Source organism: Pelobates fuscus, chromosome 12 (genome assembly GCF_036172605.1).
Source record: "Pelobates fuscus isolate aPelFus1 chromosome 12, aPelFus1.pri, whole genome shotgun sequence".
NCBI classification, from domain to species: Eukaryota; Metazoa; Chordata; class Amphibia; order Anura; family Pelobatidae; genus Pelobates; species Pelobates fuscus.
Window position 1 is genome coordinate 124,318,711 of NC_086328.1, and position 27,185 is coordinate 124,345,895.

Here is a 27,185-nt window from a genome sequence, read left to right on the forward strand (position 1 = left end):
TTTGCTTACATTATGCACTCCCATTTTACAATGTAGTGGCATAATCTTATAACCAATTGTCCCCAAATTCGTTCATACGTCCAGCAACCAATGATTGACATTGATTTCTGTAAAATTAACCTGACAATTACAATAGACCTCCAGAACTTTGTTAAATTAAGAAGCCGGTGGAATTAAAATCAGGAGAGTGATGTGCTACTTTTCAAAGCAGGACATTTAGAAAGGCATTAGCTTAAAGGAACACTATAGTCACCTAAATTACTTTAGCTAAATAAAGTAGATCATTCCCCTGCAATTTCACTGCTCAATTCTGCTCAATTCTGTCATTTAGGAGTTAAATCACTTTGTTTCTGTTTATGCAGCCCTAGCCACACCTCCCCTGGCTATGATTGACAGAGCCTGCATGAAAAAAAAAACTGGTTTCACTTTCAAACAGATGTAATTTACCTTAAATAATTGTATCTCAATCTCTAAATTGAACTTTAATCACATACAGGAGACTCTTGCAGGGTCTAGCAAGCTATTGACATAGCAGGGGATAAGAAAATCTTAATTAAACAGAACTTGCAATAAGGAAAGCCTAAATAGGGCTCTCTTTACAGGAAGTGTTTATGGAAGGCTGTGCAAGTCACATGCAGGGAGGTGTGACTAGGGTTCATAAACAAAGGGATTTAACTCCTAAATGGCAGAGGATTGAGCAGTGAGGCTGCAGGGGCATGTTCTATACAACAAAACTGCTTCATTAAGTTGTTCAGGTGACTATAGTGTCCCTTCAATTTTCAGAACTCCTATGGTGGTAAAGTGTAATGAATGCAGTGATCCTTATTAAACAAACTCCTGCTTACATTACATTCTGTCTCCCTTAATATTCCTACAGAGATCATTAAAGTGACTGTCACCTGACATTTTCTCTACATAAATCAAGTTGCTAAAATATTCCCAACAGATTAATATTTCTAATCAATCTACAGTAAGTTTAGCTGTAATTTCACTAGAAAATATGCCCGTATTAGTGTGCAGGCAGTAATCCATCTTAAATTTGCAGCACAAATGCTAATGAAAACTTGCAATGCCAATAGCCAATTAGAATCTAGAATTATCACAGGTGAGTGGATTAGTTCCAAGCACTCCACAGAGCAGTGGAAATTGTGTTTTTATGGCTTATGTTGCAGAAAGTTAGATATCAAATTAAAATACTAGTAAACTGAATTAGAAATTGCCAACAAATCGTGTAGTTCACTTCAAAACACTATATAATGGTGAAAATCATGACAGAACATCGAAACTTATTTGACCTTATCTGACCTTTTAAACAAGAGTTGAAAAAAGTTCTTAGAAGAGGAACTGCGGGCACCTGTCAATCAATGTTATAGGCTGTGTCTTTTGAACCTGGCAGTCAGCTTCGAGAACATATATAGAGGAAGAGTTGGAATGAAATCATGTTTTTATCTCTCCTCTTCATTTGCAAGGTTTCTGTTGGCTTTCCTTGTCTAAACTGGATTATGAGGACTACATTTTTTTAATATAAAATTAAAGGAGCACTATAGTTTCAGGAAAACAAACTTGTTTGCTGGCACCATATAATGCTTAGGGTCCCCCCTCCCTCGGGGTCCCACCTCCCTCAGGGTCCCCTTCCCGCTTGGCTGAAGGGGATAGAACCCCTTCAGCCACTTACCTTTATACAGTGCCGTGCTACCTCGGCGCTGGTGACCTCTCCTCCCCTTCTGACGTCAGCTCCCGAGTGGAGCCGAATGCGCATGAGCGGCAAGTTAGCGCACGCATTAAAAACGCCCATAGGAAAGCATTTATTTTGTTGCAGAAGCGCCTCTAGCGGCTGTCAGGAAGACAGCTACTAGAGGCTGGATTAACCCTGCAATGTAAACATAGCAGTTTCTCTGAAACTGTTATGTTTACCTCTGACGGGTTAAAACCCGTGGGACCTGGCATGGTCCTTTAAAAGAAAACAGAGCACCTCAGGAAAAAAAGGTAAGCAAAAAATATAGATTATTTCCAATGTTCTATTAAATAGTGTAAATTCCAGAAAAGTGTCAGTTTCTCTTTGAGTTAAGAATTACTTGTCAATGTTAAGTTAAAATAGGTGCTAGAAGCGCCAAGAGAAATAGCTCTGTACACTCTATTCTATAAGGAAGTCTGTAGAAATGCTAGAGACGCATGTCATTGAGGGGCTGCTGCAGACCATTCCTGGTCAAACAAAGTTAGCTGAGCCAAGGAGAGGATACAAACTAGACTGAAATACAATCAAATGCTCCTAAATTCCTAACCTTAAAGTCCACTATGCATATATGCCAGGGACTGGTACTGTTAGCACTACAAGTGTTTGAAAATTACATTTTCCTTAATGCTTAAGGCATTTGCAGTGCCCAAGTAGGCCATTAGTACAAGGGCGTTTACACTGACAGAAGTATGGGAAATCGAGTTTACCATTTGCATGCTGTGCCAAAGAGAAGCATTGCAGTATTACAATAACCCAATGAGAATATCGAGGGTTAACACTTGGATATGAAAGGAGCAAGTAACAATGTGTGTTGTGCAGATCATTAGTAACCCATTATGTTTGTTTATAAATAGCTTCCAATTACAATATGGAAAATAGCTTCCAATATACGTATACCATTTCCTTCTTTCCTCTAACTCCGATTATTAAACCAGCAAAACAAAAATAAAAGACATTTGGCTGCATATCTTATAAAAAGGTAGTTGCTTGGATCTCTGCTGCCAAAGTATCTGCAAAACATCACAACCAGTGGGCTACGCAATGGTGAATGGTGAAACTAAATTAATCTTTTGAAGTCTTATTAGAACAGCAGTGACCATGAATTGTTATCAATAAGTAAGAGTTTGTGCCACCAGCACTTGACATTATGTAATGGAAATTACTGGTGACCTTCCACAGGATGAAAAGATGTAGGCTATAAACACCATTCTAACGAGTGGTTAATGTGAGTGTGAATCCTTGTGTTGGTTACTGGGATAAATTGAATACCTAAACACAAAAAGGCAACACAAAGAGAGTACTGCAATTTTTACCCTTTCACTTCCTCTCTCTATAAACCGGTTTTGTTTTGGGTCATCACTGGGAAGCCTGGTGTGGGAATGTATCACCCAGTGAGCCTGGCATTCCACGGTGAAATAGGTGTCCTTGTGAAAGCTGTCCAAGAGCTGTCAGCCAAGATTAGGGCAGAAATCAAAAAGCATGTCAAGCAGTTCCCTTTCCAAGTTCATTATGCATGGATGGTTTAGGACAACTATATAACACTGCAATAAGAGAGATTAATAAATCAAATAGCTGCAGTGTTGGAAGAATTTTAAGCTAGGAATATTGCTGTACACAGAGGAAAATATATATTTTTTCCCTTTCCACTCCGTAGCTTATTTTAAGAAATATTCTGGCTGTCCTCCCACTGCACTCAAAAGTACTTTTCAAATCCTGCAGTGCAATAAAATTCATAAAATGCAGGGTAAAGCTTATAAGGCAGATATGGAGAACTGAGAGGATTGCTTGCTTGGCCTGTCTTCCAGGTTGCCTACTCTATATATCTTTCTGGCACAGTACCTGGTCTTGGCATTTAGGACATATCCACATGCCCTTGGGAATGGATTTCAGAGGAGGCTCCAAACAGTCCAGGTGGTATACACGTGAACATGTGTCGCACATCAGTAACTGTCCGCTCTTTCTGCAGACGCTGCAAAAATCCTCATGGATATCAGCCTGTAGAAGTCACAGGAGAGAGGAGGCGAAAAAAAGAAGAGGTCAGCCTGTGCCTCTGAATTCCATTGTCCTTCATTGTGTTTGAGCTAGCAACACACACTATCACACCAGAGTGTGCTCACATCGTGGTATTTCACTGGAAAGACTAACTTCACTGCAACAGGGATGGCAGTGTAATACAATAAATATAATGGCCCTGAGGCAGTGAAGAAGCCACACAGCATCCATGTGTGAGAAAAAAAAAAATATCTAGATTAAATTTTGTTTTGTTTTTTTTAAATAAATAAAATATTTGTGAGGTCCACTTGACCTCCCATCAGCCTGCATTTTGTGTATGGGCTTTTTATAACACCTTTCCTCAAAGTTTGTAATATAAATTTGTTCCTAATTTTTCCTGGCAACCTAAAGCGAAAAAAAAATAATATTCCGTTTTCCTCTTCCACTAAACTGGGTCCATATACTAGATTTCTGTTTATTAGATTTCTTTACAAAGACTGTACACCAATGATCTGTAGAGAGTTGCAGGGTCATCTTCGCAGCACGATAAGCAGTGGCCATACACCCCAACAATTCATCATTTAATCATTTCTTTAGATTAAGGAACTCCTTAGATCTGAAAATTGAACTCATGTACCAATAAATAAAAGGTAGAAGTAGGATGCCTTTACACACACCCCACGCGTCCGTTTGTGCGAGCTGTGAATCTCCACCTGTATAAAGCATACAACTTCTTAAACAGCTATGTCTAATATTGGAACACTAATGCCTTGTTTCCACTGAGCGGATCGGGTCGGGTCGGTACAGTTTGGAAGGTTTAGAATGGTCCAGCCCATTCTGGTGAGTGTTTCCACTGCAAGTCAGACCTTCAGGGGCCATGCGGGGTTTAGAAAAAATGCTCGTCCTGTCCACCAATCAATGGATTGTATAGTAGCTCCGCCCTAACCGAACCGTTCCATTTCCTATGGCCCTACATCTGAAGCAGGACCCTGAATGGTGCGGTACGGTTCGGTTGTATGGGCCACTTTCATAATGGAAACACTCAAAATAGTGAACCGAACCGCTCAGTGGAAACGATGCATAAATGTACATGAGCAACACTCCCATGATGCCCATCATAAAAACAAATGCTGTTCATAAACAACTGGAGGGCTAAGGTTGGCCATACTGCACAGTACTAAGATTTGTGGTTACCCCACTGACAGATGGAGAGGAGCAGGTCAGACCTGATCTATTGACAGGTGAACACTATGTGGGCAGAGTGACAGGCCTGTTTGAAACCAAGTACAATTGTAATGAATAATAAAAGTGATACATTGTTGAGGGAGCAAGTGCCTGTTTTAGTGAGCCACATGTCAACATTTCAAAAGCAATTTGAAGAATTATAGAATGGTCAGTAAAGTAGAGGACTTTGGCGTCAGAGACACTTCTTTGTAATTTTGCACGTTTGGGGTTAATAGAGGCAATCCAGTCTAATAGACAGTATTATAATTTATGGACTTTATCAGTGAATCATTTTTTACAAGTGGAACAGAACCTGGCATATCGCACTCAAACATCAGGATAGACACTTTGATGAGAAAAACATTTCTCTATACTCTTTCCATGAGAGGTTTCTGCAGGGGAGAACACGTTTGTTGTAGTAAAGCAATACCGTAATTATTGTCCACTGTAATGGGGTAATCCAATTTACAAATATTCAAGGCACTCCATGTCACTATCACATATAGGGGTTCAGACAAAGTGTCACTTAAATCACTTTACCCATTTTATATATGTTGTACAGGCAGGGTTGCAAATGTAAAAACACATGTGGCCGAGATATAATTTTTGCAAACCACAGTACAATAAAGGGAAATAAAGCGGTAATCTTCTCCATACAGCGACAACAGAAAGTGTTTATATTAGCAGGTCCTTTACCATATGTCCCACACTTCATTCATGACACCATGTTTGGTGTGCATGTATCACAAAACAAACAGCAATAAAACTTATAGTAACACCTTTCATCTATACTACAGTATTTATTTTTGCGTATTTAGAATAATGAATCTATTTTGTAAAAAAACTTTTCCAATTATATAAAATATCATTATGAAGTCGCAACACTGCTTCAACTCTGGCCTGCCTTCATAAACAAAAAAGTTTTAGGTATGATTTTACTTCTTTCTGATACAATATATGTGGTGCCTTACTGCATGGGACAATCACTTTTCTGTCACTTGTGGTAGACAAAATGATTACATCAACCACTAGATAACACCAAAGTATGCTACAGAAAGATACAAGTATTCACCTGCACTATACATAGTGAATAGATATGGCATGTTCTTTTATACTGTAATAGTAATAATGTCAATACACAACATTCTTTACAAGTGGAGAACTAAAAATGTGAGGCTATGAGACCATCCCGATTCCCCTAAAAAATAGGCCATGTAATATTCCATTTGTAATATATGTACAGTCTCCAGTCACATATATTTAAAAATACATTTTACATGCAATATGTAAGATGATTTGGTTGTGTAAAAATGCCTCATTAGTTTTTGCTCGTATAAAAGTAGCATAACTGCAACTCACTGAATAGCAGGAGACTGTAAATATTAGAAATGATTGCGTGACATTTTTGGATATGCTCTCCATATCCTCTACACATAATCGTATCAATGAAAATAGCCTAACAAAAAAGGATAAAGGTCCTAAATAAAGAATTCAGAATAAACACCACAGCGAGTGAATCACCTAAACACAGAGTATTACTGAAACAAGGTAAAGTAGACTGTACAGGACAAGTAACACCATGGCCTAAATCAGTGACAGCTAACCTTTGGCACTGCAGCTATCACGGGCTAAAGTCCCGGTGAAGACCAAAGGTTAGCCTTCACCTGGCCTTGTCTTTCTCTGCGCACACAGCAGTTTTGTGTGTCACACTGTTGATATACATTGAAAGCAAGCATATCAAGTTACCACTCTCTGGATCTAAAGATATCTAAATACTGGAATGCAGAGCACGAATGTGTCAGTGGTCCCATTAGCCCTCTCAATGCTCCCCAACATTAAATGGACTACTTCAGACATGCATCATAACAAACTATTTTTCCTTATACAGCAGTAGCAGCCATCCATTGAACACTGTATACTTAGTGACACATTTTGATGTGCAAAAGCATAGCCATTACCACCACTGCATGAAACGTTTGCTACATTGCCTGGTCTGAGGGTCACTCTTTTTATGAATGATCATCTCAAGATTTCAGAGTCCGTACGGCCTCAAGGAGCCGATCACAAGGAGTTACTTACGTCTGTGGAATAAGGACTAGGCAGGGACACAGGCAGGATACTTGCAGGGAAATTACATGTGATCTGTGTCTTTTCACTTTCGGGGGAGTCAGGATGACTGGATGGAGGGGAGATGGGTGGCAGAGCGCCCAAACCCAGCACCGTGTTGTATTTGGGTGGACGACCTATAGGTTAATAAACACAAATAAAAAACAACAAAAAACAAAATGGGGGGATTTACATACCTTAGGCCAGTGATCCTCATTGGCTAGCATGGAAAAAGAAATATAATACAATATTACCAGTGCATAGGAGAGGGTCAGAGAGTGAAAAGTAAAACAGATTCTCCTAGAAATAGGTTAGTGAGCAGAACGGCAAGCAACATAGATTGTAAATGCTAGGGCAGAATAAACCAGAACACACACCACAGCCATTCCCATTGCATTGGGGCAGAGGCTTATTGCTTGGCTTGGCAAAGTTCTATTAAAATGGTTTCTGGATATGGGCTAGAATGTCAACTTGGATATATTATATATAGTGAAAGCAGAAAATGGCAGAAGAAGCCGCACCATGGTCAGCGTTGTTACCCAGCTACATGTATTTTAATTATCTATTCAGAGAACAAGTTCATTCAATATAAAGATGATTTAAAAAATGATTTTCTTGTGCATGTCAATAGCATAAGGCTACATTAGATTAAATTCTGCATCCCTTATCTGATGTCATACACACAGTCACACTGCACCTGAGCAATGAATCAGCCAAGCAAAGGAGATCCAATATGTATGTGTTCAGACAGGTAAATAAAAGACTCCCAGACCGTGTGATGAGACGGAAAGTGCCATAAAGTGGTGGGACGTGAGAAAACAAGGGACAGTCTATGGGAAAGAGCATGTGATATGGGGAAAGTCAAATTACACAAAACATAAGGAAAATATGGAAAGATATGGGCAGCGGACACGGACAACATTGACAGCTGACAGGAAAGAAAAAGACCGGAACAAGGTAAGAGGAGAGCAGACATGGGAGCAATAGGTCAGCTGGGAGAGAAGGAAATCAGACATAGCAGAGAGAGGTTAAGGGGAACCAACATGGAAGAATGAAGAAGCTGTTGACATATCAGACTGGGTAAGCTGGGTAAGGATGGAGGAAGAAGAAGAGAAAGAACAGAAGACATGTTCTAGAATTGGAAACAGACATGGTAGGGAAATGTAGGCAATACCATAAGAGAGAGGGATATGGGACATAAGTGGAAAAAAATATATATAAAATACTGATGTAATAGCATAGGAAGAAGAGCTAAAAAGAAGGGAAATCTATGATCTGAAATATACAGGTCTAAGTATATAGACAGTAAACATGCTATGAATATAGGAGGAGGATCCTATACTAGTGGTAATGAAGGTATAATGTGTGCAGTTTAGTATCCACATATTGATACATTAGGTGTGCCATTATGTACCGACTATGGATTTCTACTTCTATAGGCCAACAATGCCAATTAAAAACTCTTGAGTCGTACTGTACTTATATACGCACATCATTCCAGGTTGGAGACATATTTCTATACACTAATGCAGAAAAGCCAGAGATATGGCAAGTCATTTGATGTCAGGAAGACCCTTGGTTTATATCAAGCCATTCTTAAACCGTCTGATGTTAAAACAGTGGGATGGTGCCAGGCACTTTATGAAAACATAACCACTAGCATAAGCTGTAGGGGTTATGTAGCTTAGTGCATTCTTTTAAAGTGGGGGAAATGCAGTATAAAAATTAAAAAATACAAAATGGGTTAACAAAACACAGTAGAGAGAGTTAAAAAATTAAATTTGGTGTTTCTAAACAGTTAAAGCTTAGGGGAAAAGACACTGGAAACAAACTATCAGGAATAAAACCTGCTACTACAGCATGATTGTAGTTGAGAGAAAAATGAATTAAAAAGTGGAGATGAGCTTGGAAATTGAGAAGTCAGACACAAGAAAGACGCATAAAATTATTTAAATATCTGCTTAATATATTAAGTTTTTAGTATTACTTAATGATATAAATCATAGTTTATAAAAGTTAGTTATCGCAATTATGACAATGCAAGGCTGAGTGCTACACTCATGAAGTCCTTCTCTCCAAAATGGAAACAATAATAAATGAATAATAAAATAAAGATTACACACAAATAAAGTAATCTTAGAAAGTGCAAGGAGAAGAAAAAAAAAAAAATGATCTGCTGATTTTGTGGAAGTCTAGAGACAGAATCATATCAAAGACTAGAATCACAGAAACCCTTGCTACTTTGCTCCTACACAATTGGTTTACAGCCATTTTAAAGCAAATTCTAAAACTGAAGCGATCACCATGGAGTTCCACATACATGAAAGGTAACCACTAATTATTTCCTTTCATTAAATGGTAAGGTTTGTTAAAATGTACTTGGATGTGTGATTTTCAAAAGGAAATAATGCCCACCTTACACACACACACACCACATCTTATAGGCAGCAGCTAGCACATATACTCTATGGAAAGAGCTGTGCTCATTGGCCGATAGCGTCAGCATGACAAGGCTTATCTCGGAGGCAGGACCTTCAGGCAGCAGCTAGCACATATACTCTATGGAAAGAGCTGTGCTCATTGGCCGATAGCGTCAGCATGACAAGGCTTATCTCGGAGGCAGGACCTTCAGGCAGTAGCTAGCACATATACTCTATGGAAAGAGCTGTGCTCATTGGCCAAAAGCGTCAGCATGACAAGGCTTAGCTCGGAGGCAGGATCTTCAGGCAGCAGCTAGCACATATACTCTATGGAAAGAGCTGTGCTCATTGGCCGATAGCGTCAGCATGACAAGGCTTATCTCGGAGGCAGGACCTTCAGGCAGCAGCTAGCACATATACTCTATGGAAAGAGCTGTGCTCATTGGCCGATAGCGTCAGCATGACAAGGCTTATCTCAGAGGCAGGACCTTCAGGCAGTAGCTAGCACATATACTCTATGGAAAGAGCTGTGCTCATTGGCCAAAAGCGTCAGCATGACAAGGCTTAGCTCGGAGGCAGGATCTTCAGGCAGCAGCTAGCACATATACTCTATGGAAAGAGCTGTGCTCATTGGCCGATAGCGTCAGCATGACAAGGCTTATCTCGGAGGCAGGACCTTCAGGCAGCAGCTAGCACATATACTCTATGGAAAGAGCTGTGCTCATTGGCCGATAGCGTCAGCATGACAAGGCTTATCTCGGAGGCAGGACCTTCAGGCAGTAGCTAGCACATATACTCTATGGAAAGAGCTGTGCTCATTGGCCAAAAGCGTCAGCATGACAAGGCTTAGCTCGGAGGCAGGATCTTCAGGCAGCAGCTAGCACATATACTCTATGGAAAGAGCTGTGCTCATTGGCCGATAGCGTCAGCATGACAAGGCTTATCTCGGAGGCAGGACCTTCAGGCAGCAGCTAGCACATATACTCTATGGAAAGAGCTGTGCTCATTGGCCGATAGCGTCAGCATGACAAGGCTTATCTCAGAGGCAGGACCTTCAGGCAGTAGCTAGCACATATACTCTATGGAAAGAGCTGTGCTCATTGGCCAAAAGCGTCAGCATGACAAGGCTTAGCTCGGAGGCAGGATCTTCAGGCAGCAGCTAGCACATATACTCTATGGAAAGAGCTGTGCTCATTGGCCGATAGCGTCAGCATGACAAGGCTTATCTCGGAGGCAGGACCTTCAGGCAGCAGCTAGCACATATACTCTATGGAAAGAGCTGTGCTCATTGGCCGATAGCGTCAGCATGACAAGGCTTATCTCGGAGGCAGGACCTTCAGGCAGTAGCTAGCACATATACTCTATGGAAAGAGCTGTGCTCATTGGCCAAAAGCGTCAGCATGACAAGGCTTATCTCGGAGGCAGGATCTTCAGGCAGCAGCTAGCACATATACTCTATGGAAAGAGCTGTGCTCATTGGCCAATAGCGTCAGCATGACAAGGCTTAGCTCGGAGGCAGGACCTTCAGGCAGCAGCTAGCACATATACTCTATGGAAAGAGCTGTGCTCATTGGCCGATAGCGTCAGCATGACAAGGCTTATCTCGGAGGCAGGATCTTCAGGCAGCAGCTAGCACATATACTCTATGGAAAGAGCTGTGATCATTGGCCGATAGCGTCAGCATGACAAGGCTTAGCTCGGAGGCAGGACCTTCAGGCAGCAGCTAGCACATATACTCTATGGAAAGAGCTGTGCTCATTGGCCGATAGCGTCAGCATGACAAGGCTTATCTCGGAGGCAGGATCTTCAGGCAGCAGCTAGCACATATACTCTATGGAAAGAGCTGTGCTCATTGGCCGATAGCGTCAGCATGACAAGGCTTAGCTCGGAGGCAGGACCTTCAGGCAGCAGCTAGCACATATACTCTATGGAAAGAGCTGTGCTCATTGGCCGATAGTGTCAGCATTACAAGGCTTAGCGTAGAGGTAGGACCTTTAGGCAGCAGGAGCCTGTTGGGACCCAAGTAAGTTGTCAAACTGTCCTTAAACAATCTGACTGTTTCCTCTGTGAGGCTCCCAGGAAACCAACCATTACAGTGGGCTGTGGTGCTTGAAATATTACTTTTGTACTGTTACTAAGCCTCATCATGATGATGCCGGTTTATTGAAGAAAAAAAAAAAAGTTACAGTAAGAATCTGTTAATATTCAGCTTCCTGTAGATATAGTATGCAAGAATCAAATGTGTTTCAAATAACAGCACTCAATAGCACATAATGGTGTCTAGGCAACTGGATTTGTTTCTCAGTACTGTAGAAGTAAAATGCGGTCACTCTATTTAGGTCCTTTGTTTATAATTGGAATATTCTTATGAAGGGGTTTGTGTCAATAGTACAACCAAGCAAGCACATTCAGACCACAGTAATGTTTAGAGATCATAGCCTGTAGCACTCTGTGACAAAGCAGCACAGATACAGAGAAGCATGGAAGATAGAAAGAAAGCACTGAGCCCCTACAAAGCATACCTCTCTTTCGAGTCCCTGGATGCATTGTGTTGTTCAGATACGTCACTGCACTTTTCTTGCGCTACAACGGTTGAAAAATTGGTGTTAATGACTTTGTTCTTGTGGGTATATGGAGTAAGAAATTTAAGGGAAAATATGGAAAAGCATTATTCATCTTTAAATCAGGTATTTTAGGATAAACTATCAGATCTCAAAATGTAACTAGTCACAATACAGGGGTCCGGAATGCATTCATAAGGCATAACATGATCACAATCTGTGGCACTAACAGGTTGATTAAACTGTAGCTGTTGGGAGATACCTAGAGACAAATTTTTAAAAATGGTTGCTTTTACATATTATTGCAGACATCAATAAGGTGATAATGACTACACAAACTGATACATTGTTTTTTTTTTATAGCTGTTTTGTTACCTAAGAAAAAAAACTGGATGTACCGTATTACCTGCTATGTCAACTGAATGACTGCTCATTATTCACAATTTTTGAAGAATGATATAGCACATGATGTATAATTTCCATCTGACATTCACAATAAAAATAAAAAGAGTTTTTATTTATCAAAGCTAAATCAATTATGCGGTTTAATTTAATAGTGATCCTAATGTAATGATTAAAAGATACAGAAGCACAAAGAGGAACTAGGGTTTGCTGGAGTAAAGGATCCACTCCCCACCAGAAAAGACCATTAGTGGTTTGATTAGGGGGGATAGTTTTTCACTCAAATCCAATGAATGTGGTTATATGGGAAAAAAAATATGGTCATTGGTGCGGAGTGCTTTCACTGCACTTCTCCTTCAAGCATCTCCCCACTCCCCTCATTTGAAGTTCACTTAATTCGCCATTTGCAAACCAAACTCTGGAATTATATCTGTTATTTACCTCACCCTGGTTCTCCTCTTCTCTTCCTTGAACGTTTTGCTGCCTGGCTTTTCTACTTCTTTCCAGCAATATCCCTTCTCTAATTCTTGGGGACTTTAACATTCCATTTCACCCACCCATGAACTCCATAGTCTCAAAAATTCTCAGTCAGTCCCAGTGGGCAAAATCTCCCTTGCGCCATATGTTTAAATGATAGGTCTCCTTTTCAAATAATAGTGTGCATGTGCGAGACATTTGGTGTAAAACGGGTAAAGTACAACAATGCCAACACATGAAAATTCTCAAGTTGAATCTGAAATAGTATCAAATTAGAAACCCACCTCAGGTTCAAAAACGGCACCACTGTACACTGGGTTGGCTGTTGTCCTCCTTTTTCGTTCTTGTCTCTTGCTTTGAATTTCTGGAAAGAAAAATGCAAACAATGAATAAGTTGGCCCCAAAGATATGTATGAAGGTTGGCATAAATTACAATGTGAAAAAACAAAATCAATACAAATTAAAGATTTACTTTTAACCCCTTAACACCGCAGCCAAATGTACAAGTTGTGAACGAAACAAAATGTAAACAAAACCTGGCATTTGCGCTATATGTCTGTCCAACCGTAATTCACCTCTTTCATATTAAATGCACCCCCCCTTATTATATATCATTTTATTCAGGGGAAACAGGGCTTTCATTTAATATCAAATATTTAGCTATGAAACATAATTTAATATGAAAAAATGGGAGAAAATAAGATTTTTTTTTCATTTTTTTAGTTCTACATGACATTTTAACTGTCAATGTCATAATACTGTTTGCTTTTACTGCAATAAAATACACATTTGTATTCAGCAAAGTCTCACGTGTAAAACAGTACCCCCTATGTACAGGTTTTATGGTGTTTTGGGAAGTTACAGGGTCAAATATAGCGCGTTACATTTGAAATTTAAATTTGCCAGATTGGTTACGTTGCCTTTGAGACTGTATAGTAGCCCAGGAAATACATTTACATCTATAATGGCATACCATTTGCAATAGTAAATCACCCAAGGTATTGCAAATGGGGTAGTCCAGTCTTTTATAGTAGCCATTTGGTCACAAACACTGGCCAAATTTAGCGTTAGTATTTGTTTGTGTGTGAAAAATGCAAAAGACGCCAATTTTGTCCAGTGTTTGTGACTAAGTGGCTACTAAAAAAGACTGGACATACCCCATTTGCAATACCTTGGGTTGTCTGCTATTGCAAATAGTATGCCATCATAGGGGTAATTTTCATTCTTGGGCTACCATAGGGTCATAAAGGCAACGTAAGCAATCTGGCGAATTTTAAAGTGAAAAAAATGAAACACAAGCCTTATATTTGACGCTGTAATTTTTGAAAACACCATAAAACCTGTACATGAGGGGTACTGTTGTACTCGGGAGACTTCGCTGAACACAAATATTTGTGTTTCAAAACAGTAAAAAGTATTGCAGCAATAATATCGTCCGTGTAAGTGCTGTTTGTGCGTGAAAAATGCAAAGAACGTCACTTTTACTGGAGATATAATCGTTGTAATACATTTTACTGTTTTGAAACACTAATATTTGTGTTCAGCGAAGTCTCCCGAGTAAAACAGTACCCCCCATGTACAGGTTTTATGGTGTCTTGGAAAGTTATAGGGTTAAATATAGTGCTAGCAAATTAAATTCCCTTTACTTTCGGCATGGGCTGTCAGGCAGGTCCCGCTAATTGTAATTAATTAGGATACCTAATTATGTAAAATTATTACATACATATATGTGTAGAATTAATATATGTACATATATGTACATATACGTATATATATATATATATATATATATATATATATATATATAATTTTTTTAAAATATTTTTATTTATATATAGGTATATATATAGTGATATATACGCATATATTTATGTATATAGATATATATATTATTTCGTTATAAGTGTATTTTGATATAAATATATATATATTAATATCACAATACAGTTAGAACGAAATAAAACACATCTATATATTTTTTTATATTTTATTTTTAATTATTTTTTTTATTTTATTTTTTACGTATTTACATATTTATTTTTTTATTTATAAATATATATATAACAATATTTATAGATATATTTAATCAGTATCAGTCTACGTGTAATTTGATATTAATATATATATATATAATTATATATATATTAATATTAAAATACACCTAGACGGTGTATGTGTGTGTATGTATATATATATATATATATATATATATATATATATATATATATACACACTTAGATCATATATATTTAATATATATATATGATCTAAGTATATAATTTCTTTTTTTTTACACTGTTTTAACATTTTTTTATTTGATTTTCAGCCAGCAGGGGGACCAACTGTCATTACAGTTAGTCCCCCTGCTGGCAATGCTGCAGCCAGCTATCCCGGCCATGTGATTGTGAGGTCCTCGCAAGGACCTCACTCTCACATGGCCGGGAGGGCTCCTGGAGGGCGGACGTGCCGCGGGGGGCTCCCTGGGAGTCCCACCAACCGCGATCGCCGGCGTGGGATCGCCGGCGACCGGGTAAGTTACAAAAAAACGGAGGGCGTACTATTACGCCCTGCGGCGTTTAGAGCCGCTTTTAAAAAGGACGTAATAGTACGCCCTCCGGTCATAAGGGGTTAATGTATAGTACATAGTAGAATAACATTTTAAAAAACTGTTTTGTGCTTATTTTATTAAAGGGACAATATAGGCATCAGACCACTTCAGCTCATTTTAGGGATGTTTTCTCAGACAGCCACTAGAGGGACTTCCGGGTGGTTCGGTAAAACTTTATCACCTGACGCTGGACATCCTCACGCTCAGCATCACCCAAATCTTAATATGATTATGGTGCTCAGCGCGCATGGGAATAAGGTCCCCTTTTTGAAAACAGGGCTTGGTGCTGTGATCAGTAGAGATGCCACACACAGAGATTTGACAAACTTGGCACAACAGACAAAAGTATAACTCCTCCATTTGCTGGCGTTTAGCTGCAGCGATTGTTACAAATAATACATCTTTCCCCTAACCTTTGAATTAATGCAGTGTCAGATGTGTATAGATAACCAAATTTCAAGGGTGATAAAATCACACACAATAACTGGTTTGCTTTATTCATTAGTTACGCTCTTATAGAATAGTTATTCACGACACTTGAGCAAGCCATCTGCAAGTTGTTATAGACTCCACCCTGATATGTTGGAGGCCTTGTAAAAACGCCTCCAACACCAGACACGCCATCTGAGCAGTAGTTAGACAGACCCTGCCAGTTGCCTTTGTACAATACAAAAACGTCAGGTCTCAATTAGAAAAGATCTCAATGAACTTGTAAATGCATACAAAACACAAATACTCCATATAAAATATTAGCATTGTCACTCAGAATAGCAAAGAAAGGAAAAGTCCAGGCAAACCGCCTAACCCAAGGACTGTATAATTTCAAAGACATTTATTCCACCAAATTAAAATACACAACTACAAAGTAACAAGTATTCATTCTAGCTGGGAGGGAAGATCTCCAAATATTTTCTATATACTAAAGAACACCTTTACAAAAAAATGTATATGAAATTAAGGGACAAATGTCTTTGTCGGATCTGGTGGCTGTAGTAAAAGTCAACAAATATAAACCACTAGAAAAAAAAATAATTCTAAGTATATGTATGGTGCATACAATGTCCTTGCCTGTGCTTTTTTCCTCCAGTTTTCTATTTTATAACTCACAGTTGTAAGGTTGGGGGAAAATACAAAGAACATCAGTCTTCAACAGTAAAGCAACTTGCAAAAGTAAATACACTAAAAAGATTGGAGGAGCTTTTGTAATGAGGATAATTATATTTAGTTAAGTTTGTGCACAAAGTAACACAGCTCTCACAACCCATAGCAGCTAGTCATAGATTACAAGCACAACTAAAATAAAATCTTGCAGATAACTTCTTGGGAAACACAATGCACATGTCTGAAGTCATAATTTACATAGAATTAAAACAAAAAAACACAACCACAGGAAGAAGCAAATCTCACCTTCTAAATGATCATGCGTGACCAATCCCAACGACACCATGAAGGCAAGTTTCTAAGAAAATGAGTAAAAGAAGCATATTCAGTCTGGAGTTTGTAACACTTTTTTTTTTTCACAAACATTTCCATCTTGTAGCTACAGAGTCAGGCAATTATAAAATCTATATCAAATTCAACAGCAGAACCTGGATACATTCTGTACATATATTTGACATGTACATGGTTACCTTCAGCATCCCAAACGGAACTCATACTTGAACTAGGGAAAGTATCTGCAGAACTCACACATACAACTTGTAGGACACTTGAGCATAACTTGCAAGTACAAAATGTCTGCACTCAAACGTTAACACAAGATAAATTTGCTATAAATGCTGAGAGTGCTGTAGCTAAGTTTGGTATGAATTCTGTGTAATACGTTTAAACTTTATCTGGTGCTCAGACCCCACATTCATAATCAATCTCTGGGATATTGTATGAAACTGTTGGTACCTGTGGATTTTCTTCTCGTTTTGGCTTGGAGACAGGTGGCACCGTTGTACTGCTTTCAGTTGGCTTCTCTGATGTTTCCACCTGAGGTTTTACGGTCTATGGGTAAAAATACAGCAAGAAGGTTACACAAGTCCTTTTTTGTGCCTAGCTGTTTGTTCATTGAGACTTGTTGTTTTGAGTTTTAAATATATCTAGATCACGGCACTATCACAGAACTGTAAAGGGTAGGTCATACACATGACAAGTAACAGATTATTATCTAAATGACACAGTAGCACTTAATAGTTAAAGGGACACTATATTCACCAGAACAACTACAGCTTATTGTAGTTGTTCTGTTGAGTATAGTCTGTCCCTGTAGGATTTCTAATATAAACACTGCCTTTACAGGCTAGGAACACCTCTAGTGGCCACACCTCAGACAACCACTAGAGGTGCTTCCTGGGGCAGTGCTGCACACTACGTTCAGCGTCTCCACACACTGCATGTAAATTTTGAACTTTCCCCATAGTGATTGAATGATTCAATGCCTCTTTTATGAGGAGATGCCAATTGGCCAGGGAGGTGTTTGGCTCCGCCCCAAACCTTTGCCATTTCCACACATATTCCCATGCATTGTGCAGGTTGTTCAATGGAGTATCTCACAGGATTTTCTATAGACCTCCGTCAGGTATTGCTGAGCATACGTAAACAATAAATTATCTTAATGCCAGAGCAACTAAGTAGATGGTGGCACCTATGAGTGAGAGCTTCATGTAATTCTATCAACCTCTTCCTTCTCCCCTCAACTATACAATTCTGAACTTTATCTTGAGGAGTCTCTATAAATTATGTAGAAACCTCGCAAGTAACCAGGCAGTTACTTGCGAAGTTACATCAGAGTCTTAATTTCAGTGTTAAACCGCTGAAAAACTGTGTAACCTCTTAAGATGGTACCCAGTTAATACTGCCCCATAACAATTTCAATGAGTTAAAGTTGTTATGGGGGTGGTTCTGTTCCATTAAATTTTGTTCTGCTCAAGTCCCTTTTCATTATAGATAAACAAGATTAGGACCTCCAACAGTGTTATAATTACTTTTATGGAAAAGTCTGGCTCTGTAAACACTGCAATGAAAATCACATTAAAAATGAGAATGTGATGCTATTCCAACCCAATCAAGTTACCTGCTTCTCTGGGTTTGGTTTTGGAAGCTGCAATGTCTGTGGAGCTGCCAGCCTGGTCCCTGGTGCAGCGATCACAATACTGGTGAGCTGTGCCGTAGGGAAGGCTTTGGAGATGGCAGTGGGCTGCCCATTAACAATGCGCACAGGATGGATTGAGTTTTGGGATGTGGGTGTTAGCTTTGTTGTTAACATGACCGGCCGCTGTATGAGTTGAGGAGCTGCCAGCATGGGGGGAGGAGCAGGAGCAATAGGAATGTTATTTTGTGCTGCTGGCTTTGGACGCACCTAGGATAAAATAAATAAATAAAAAATTACAGGAGAAAAATATTATTTTGTCAATTTTTAAATGGAACTGTAAAGTCACAAACAGCTTATTTTACACTAGGACACATAATCCCCCACGGAATCTAAATTCATAATCCATTATACGGGTCTAAATTGAATTCTTATAGCCACCTTTGTTCCTTGACGTAAGGCGGCTTAAATATAACCAGTAAGAAAAATGTCACTTTGGAAAAGATGCACTCTGATTTTATTAGTAGTAACCCACTCCACCTTGACAAGAAAGAGGTGAGAAAGGAAAGGCATCAACATGGTTTAATCAGTGGGTGGAATGTTTACTAAATACCTATACTGTGTGAAGCAAAATAATATCTTATCGATGGGCAAATGCATCTAAACAGATCAGGTTGTTTTTTCAAATAAAGAACCCCCCTTAAATACGTTTGTGCATTGTACATATACACACACTTATTATTTATAAAGCTCCAACAAATACATCAGCACTGGACAATGGGTCGACTAACCGACAAGTATTTGCAACAAAACTAGCTGGACTCACTGGAACGAGCTTACAGCCTGCTCAAACAAGCTTACATTCTACATATACACAAATCTATCAACTGTTCTTCATTCTGGATGGGTCAATTAACTTACTTGTGGAAGAAAGGTTGGACGAGGAGTGAGTCTAGGAGGTGGGATGAATTGTGGAACTTTGATAGGCTGAGAAGAAGTAGCTTGAACCTGCTGTTCCAAAGATAAAAGGAATGATATAATAAAATAAAAATATAAGTTATGACAATAGTTACTTATTTGGGAATATTTATTGGAAAGGTTCAAGAAAAATAAAACATTGCAATATGCTAGGAAAAGAAAAAGACTTAAGACTTCATCTTTAACGGAACCTTGATAGGTAAGCCATGCATTTGGAACTGGTGAGTATGGAATAGAAAGCAATGTAAACACTAATCACAAATGGCATCACGTTTAGTTCCTGCCCCCATGCAATGTTTTAACCAACCCCTTGCAAATGAGCCATTGTCTGAAGAGAAATTAATTTGTAAATGAGGTCACCAGGGGGTCATGGCTTCCAAATTTAAAATGTTTTACCTGTGCCCAATCATCATTAATCTAAACTTCGCATGCAATCAGTCTATGGGTTTTTATAAAAGCCTTGTTTTAGATGGTTTTAAAATGTAAATTACACTTGCTAAGCTGTGAGTTGTGTGAAGTTGACAACTCTGACGGGGGGCTTGTAAATTGTCCCCTTCCTCCTGCTTGGCCTTTGTAGCCTACATTTTAAACTGGTCAGTGAGTTGTGACGGGTTGACCATCTTTTATAGGTTTAGAGAAGCAGAAAATGCTTTAAATATAAAATGGTTATTAACTAGTATACCGATTTAGCATTAGTGATATGGAACTTGTGCAAAATTACTTGAACACCAGAAGCGATTCAATTACCGAGTTTCCCTGAAAATAAGCCCTAGCTTTTTTTTTTTTTTTTTTTTTTTTTTAAGGGGATGCTGGTAATATAAGCCCTACCCTGAAAATAAGCCCTTGTCGCTAGTTTGCTAATCTATGTTCGGGGATTCCATTCGTGAATAAGTCTATTTTCTAGGAAATTCCTCCGAACATAGATCTGTTTTCTAGCATATGCGTGCTACCGGTTTCCCCCTTTTCGGGGGGAAATTAATATAAGACCCGGTTTTATTTATTTTCAGGGAAAGCCCGTATATATCAAAGAAAACATCACATTAAGACTGCACAAGAGTAGTATGAAAATGTTTTCTAGACAGTTGCCCAGAGTAACAGAAGAAAAGCTTGCAAAAGCAAAACTTGTTTGTATACCTGTGTGAATTAACAATTAGAATTAGTATAGCTGGTTTTAGCTCTGAGAGTTAGGTTTCAGTGTAGGTTTGGGTGCCAAATTATTGCTGGTATGTAGCAGTAAATTGCTTAATCATCACTTCAGGTTATTTGCTCTCAAATTTGTTCTAAACACAGTAACACTAATAAAATGTTCAACACATGGGATCAACCAAATTAAGTCCAAAATGAAAGCAAAACCCATTCAGCGTATCTCACCAAAGTAACAGCATTTTTTGCCACGATTTGAAAGGTCTCCCCTACATGACTGGTGACCTTGTTGGATGTTTGCAAGTTGACTGCAGCACTCTGCGTATCAGCGCCAATGACGGCTTTCTGGCTGTTGATGGCAGTCACCATGGCAATGGTGGGTCTCTGGCCAATGACAGAGGCCGGCATGGATGCTGCTGCAGCTTTTAACACAAGAGGTAGAGTCTTTGCCGTGATCATAGATGCTGTAGCGACAGTCTTCTGTAATATACAAGAATAGCGGAGTCATAAAAAATAAAAATAGAACAGTTTATAGAAAATATACACACACACACACATATACACATATATATACATATACATATACACACACACACATACAGGAAACTCTTGCACTCCCACAATTCATCCAATACCTGGTGCTCTGGTAGCTTAAACATAAAAATAGAAAAAATACCAGCACTCCTCGGTTTTCCAAATGAAGATTTTCTTTTAATCCAGTGAATAAGATCGACGTTTCAGCTCTATTACAGAGCTTTCATCAGGACATAGATGCCCTGATGAAAGCTCTGTAATAGAGCTGAAACGTCGATCTTATTCACTGGATTAAAAGAAAATCTTCATTTGGAAAACCGAGGAGTGCTGGTATTATATATATATATATATATATACACACACAAAATAAGTAAAATAAACGGTTTGGACAGCAGTGGTACAACGTGTACACTGTACAATGAAGCAATTAATCTACAACTCCACTGTAAAAACACACAAGCTTTATTTTTTTACACCGATTGTTATGCAACTTTGTGACAATCAATTAAAGAAATATTTATTTTTAATTTTTATCTCCTGTGCCTTACACGATTAAACAGTGAGATAGGGAATCATCCCGATCACTGATAAAACTCCTCTTTGCAATGCTTATCCTTGGAAGGCGTTTTGGGGCAATCATTTTTGGTAACAACTCCCTCCAAGAATATTTGCCATTGTGCAAGCAGAACTATTTTTCAATTTTTGTTACACAAATATTTACAAAATATTTTTATCTATAGAAAAATTCAAAATTTCCAAATAATACGGAAATATTCTCAAATATGTCCACAATGCCTGGGAGATATGCATATGTTCTATATTTCAAAACAAAAATGATAATAGTGTAAAAAAGGGGAAAAAAAAGAAAGAAAAATTATGAAAATAATCTTTTTGGACACTTTGTATACCATTTATTTTGCAGTGAAAACGAAAACAGCTGTACAAATCATTAAGATGGTAAACTTGTTTTAAAAAATAAAAAAAATAAAAAGTATAACATTGATTTTAACAGAAGACCAGAAGACAATGAACAGGATAATAGGGGTTGCAGTAGAAGTGTAAGTAGATATATTACACTTTCTGCTCAGTTTCTCGTATCGGACCATTGGGTCACATGTATGTTGTAGTAAGAACATACTAAGGCGTCTTAAGAATACCACAATGGCGGAAAAAAAGCACTAGTTTAGCAATTTATTTTAAAATAATGTTTGCTACTCCTATTCCTCCCCTCCCCCACCAATATAAACCTACAGGTAAAATGACAGACGCATGGTCATAACCATAGCCTGAACTTTATAAAAAGATCTCCAAAGGGGTTCCTTTTTTCAGTTTAATTTCAAATGAAATGAAAGTATAAAATAAATCAATGCAGTATTTTTTTTTATAATAATCTTTGTTTCCAGTAGAGGGCGCTCAAATTGGAATGAGCTACATTTACCACATAAACGTTACAGAGATAGTCCCTTTCATTTCTAACAGGATGCTTAGCTGTAATCCATGGTAAACTTAAGCCAGAATTGTACTTTGCATGGAATCAGTGTTCTACCACAATTTAATGACATAATGTTATTGGTGAATAAAAAGGTACTAAAAGCAATAAGGTGATGTTCTAATCAGACATTTTGTACTACTGCAATACAGTTTCTTATTAAGGGGGGGATAAATGGCACTTTAGTGAATTATTATTGAGTATAATTTGTATTTACTTAGTACAGTAAATCATTGCCCACCAACGAGGGACTATTGTTGGCAGGTAATTCATTTTTATCAGATAACTGACAATGGTATCATCAACCATTCTGGATTGATTATCTGGATTGAAATACAGTTAAACAAACTATAAAAGGTAGATGATCCACCATTAACCCCTTAAGGACACATGACATGTCTGACATGTCATGATTCCTTTTTATTCCAGAAGTTTGGTCCTTAAGAGGTTAAACATTCATTTTTTTAGGAAATGGTGGAATATATCAGTACTAAAAAAAACAAAAAAAAAACAAAAGCACTTTAGCAGAACTGATTACAATAATTTATTAAACAATATTTTTGAAGTAGATTTAATATTTTCTATTGTGTTCAATACATGTTGTCTTAGACTGACTAGATACCATGCACAAAGTGTAGGCAAAGTGTGACATTGTGCTTACAATACGCATACACCAGAATTTTCCACTTCGCCATCAATAATGGTTACAGTCCATAGCCACATGTAAACAATACTGATTTCAGAGGTAAAGGCATGATATATTGGAATTTGTATTCAGAACTAACCTGTGACCCACTCAGACCTGGAAGAGATGTAGTGGATGCCTGGGACACCTGCTGCGGTTGTATTTGTTGCAGCTGTATTTGCTGAGGCTGTGGCTGCACTTGTGGTGTTGTTGGCGGTTTGCTTTCTAGCTGTAGCAAAGGCTGTATGAGAAGCTTATTGTCCGGGAGTTCTTGCTTAATGATCAGATTCTTCCGAAGTTGTTCCACTACAAGTTTCTAAAGAAACAGGAAAAAAAATAAAAGCCCACATTCATGTGTGAAATGGAAAGATATTTATTGTCAAAGGATCATTAAAACCACCCATTGTATATACAGCATGGAGTAACCTGCAAGCATTCAGAAGTTTTAAAAGCAGCACACACATCACAGATAAGAAGTACACCTATGGATCAGCATGAACCATTTGCAATACACCAAATAATGGAGAGCTTGAACAACAGGAAACCCTTACAACTGGGAAGACAGAGGGGGGGCGTGATTTGACAAAGGTTTGATTGCTGAAACAATTAAAGTACAACGCCAGTATAAATGGCAGCTAAACCAAACAATTAGACACCCTTAGAAATAGATGCCTTAAAGAACAGGTGGCATTAGATGCCAGACTGTAATAATGTTTTTGTTTGACTTTTTCCATTTAGAACAATACACAGTACAGCTACCGAAGAAGGCAGATCTCATGAAACCTGATTTAAACGCATCTTACAAACGTATTATTGCTTCATTTTACAGGTTAAATCTTGTTGGGACATATTTTTAATATGAATGTGGATGAGTAAAAGCAATGTATGATTAGCACACAGTTGAGAAATGTAAAAAATGTAAAGATAAATTTAAATATATAGCTGGGGGAATCCTGGTAATATGGAAAAGTAACAGAGTTTACAAACTGTCTTTTGCAACAAACCGATTCTACAGATGGCTTTATATGAGGAGTGCAGGTATAAGTGAATGGCATTTTCAGCGTACATTCTTGGAAAACACAAATCTAACGCTTATTCTCTGTGAACTCCTGACATAACTGCAAACTCCAACAACAATACAAACCTTCATTTACGCTCAGCAGAAGGTAACAGTAGGGGGAAGCAGGCTGTTGTAAGGCCTGAATAGACAGATGGTTATACCAAGAGGAGAAAACCAATCAGAAGAATAGTGTTCGCAGGAGTTAAAGTGAGCTGCACCACGTTTTCATCCCCCACCCCTCCCCATCTTCTGGGAGATGAAACAAAACCTTCCCAAAAAGAACAAACACGCCTGCAAATACTCATCAGTCCCAAAGTGAAAAACAAATCTTACATTTGAATGCGTGCAGATAATGAATGCAAGTCAGCTTGTAGACTCATGCTTTGATATTTACAGAGTGTAGTCAGCTGACTCTGCCAGCTGCTTTCTTGCCTACAGTACTTTTGCACAGCGCATTAAATAGGCCTGATTTTGACTTTTTTTCCAGAAACATTTAAAATAGCTTATGGGTGAAGGAAAAGAAAACAATTGTCATGGTATCATATGTTAAAATATTTCACAGTTAAACATATTCCCTATTCTAAAACCTGCATTCATTTTCTTAAACAGAAAGATGTCCACTCGAGTCATCCTGTCAGTGTTTTTTTATGATGATACTTTTTGCTCTATTCAGTAAATTGTGTATTTATAAAAATAAATAATCTTTTAGTCAAATTTGATGAAGAGCAGCTTAATCTTTAAGTTCTCTCTTCATTTTACATGTCTGCCTTGAGTTGAAATTAGGTCTGAATTAGATTGCAATTTGCTAAATTTTGAATGTAAATTTTAAAGAGCTGAGCATTTGATGGAAAATAAATATAGCTGTAGGTGATTTTCAATGCAATTTAATAGTATAAAAATGTTTTTAAATCCCCCCCCCCAAATAATCCTAAGTACCGCTGCCTTGGGAAATTCATTTCTATTGATTTGAATTCCAAATTTAATGTGTAGACACTGATATGCAAGTTAATCCCGTATTGGAAAAAAATACAATTTAAGGTAGTAAAGAATATTTGTAAAATAAATATGTCATCGTGCTAATATTGTGTATGTAAGGGGGTGTGTATGAACTATTAATCTGAAGTATAAAACTCACAAAATTTAAATATAATCAACACATAACAGACACAGAGGACACTGATACACATTTACACACAGTGAACACACTCATTGACACTCACTGATTTGACAGAGGAAACAAACACATTTACACACAGATGACACCGACACACACTCGCTGATATATTCACAGACACCTACATCTAACTTGACACATACTTACACACATTCTCACTGATTTGACACAGACTGACAAATACATATTCTCTTACACACTTATAAATTATATATATTTTTAAAGTTACTTTTATTTAAGTCCACCCAGCCTCCCTACCATTGTGAGAGCTGGAGAGGATCCTTTCCCTGGGGACCAGTGTAGTGCTTGTGTAATCGTTACGCTCTTTCAGCACTGCTCTCTCGTGCGCGGTGATATCGGAGTGACGTCACAGTCCAGCTCCCGGTATCACTGCAGGGCGTGCAAGGAGCAGTGCTGCAAGAGCAAGAACCTATCTTTCCACCTCCCTTCCCACCCAGCCGGCCAGCTCTTTTCGTACCGCCTGCTTTTAATGCCCATACTGCACGGGTTGAGAAACTAGGTACTACAGTAAACAGAGAACTTGTTATATTGACACTGCTCTGTTATACAGCAATATCAATGATTGGGGTTAATTTACCTTTTGTGACCCAAAATAGTGGCAAGGTATACATACATGTTGTGAGCTATACATCATTTGATGATCATCTGGCTAGCTAAGCACCACAAGAAACAAGACTTACACCAGATGCAAGGCCAAATATACCAATTAATTAGGATAGTATTCATGCTGCGGAAACCCCTACCATATATTCTATCCATTCATAAAATCCATCCATTTATTCTATTTATAATTCCCAGGCTCCATAAAGACAGATGGAGTCACACACTTAATAAATGCTGCATTGTTTAAGAGAAGCCTATAAATTGCTTCCTGTATTACTTGTGGATTTCCTGCTCATGCCATATCGAATAGTTCAGTTGTTATAAACTTAGTGAAGTATGGTTTGCAATTGGCTTTTAAGTGATCTTGTTCACTGAGAATAACAAAAGCATTTTCATAGAATATTACATCAACAATAAAATGTGAATATACTTCCTGCTTTCATGATCACTCTGAACATATAACAAGTGATATATATAAATAGCCATATAGTTTTAATGAGAAAGTTAAGTGAGCGTGTCTAAAAATATCACTGCGATTTTGTGTGGAATGATTTTAAAATGAAATGTGCCACAAACATGTCAAACATAGGTCATGGGGGTTACAAGAAAACATTCAAGAACACCTTTAGGGGTTAAAAGTATCTGAACCTATGCTTGTACAATAGAAGTAAGCAAAACTACAGCTGGTGCATATTTATTGAAGAGACAAAAGGTCATATAAAGGATCATAAAACCATCTGTCTTACGGTGTATGGAGGAATGGAGCACGTGCCAATCACAGTGCAGGTAAAAAGGGACAGAGTGATTTAACAGTTCATCTTTCTTTATAATTACACTCCATTAACCTTCCACAAGAGTGCTCCCCGCACACTTCCAAGAGCAGCACCAACTGGCTGC

At 38.2% G+C, this 27,185-nt stretch overlaps 1 protein-coding gene across 7 annotated transcripts in view; it reads right to left on the reverse strand.

Annotated features, from left to right (window-relative positions):
• PHF21A (PHD finger protein 21A) overlaps window positions 1–27,185 on the reverse strand; it is a 135,031-nt gene that overhangs the window by 13,686 nt on the left and 94,160 nt on the right. For 2 of the 7 annotated variants that reach the window (XM_063438065.1, XM_063438066.1), the window contains exons 5-14: window positions 23,531–23,746; window positions 20,951–21,202; window positions 19,523–19,612; window positions 18,587–18,871; window positions 17,422–17,517; window positions 16,933–16,984; window positions 13,202–13,281; window positions 12,000–12,060; window positions 7,031–7,194; window positions 3,575–3,730 (exon numbers count right to left, since the gene is read on the reverse strand). In XM_063438065.1, coding sequence (XP_063294135.1) covers window positions 3,575–3,730; window positions 7,031–7,194; window positions 12,000–12,060; window positions 13,202–13,281; window positions 16,933–16,984; window positions 17,422–17,517; window positions 18,587–18,871; window positions 19,523–19,612; window positions 20,951–21,202; window positions 23,531–23,746 — 1,452 coding nt within the window. Of the gene's footprint in view, window positions 1–3,574; window positions 3,731–7,030; window positions 7,195–7,254; window positions 7,278–11,999; window positions 12,061–13,201; window positions 13,282–16,932; window positions 16,985–17,421; window positions 17,518–18,586; window positions 18,872–19,522; window positions 19,613–20,950; window positions 21,203–23,530; window positions 23,747–27,185 lie in introns of all 7 variants that reach the window. The other 5 variants (XM_063438067.1, XM_063438069.1, XM_063438068.1 and 2 more) reach the window with 5 other exon arrangements.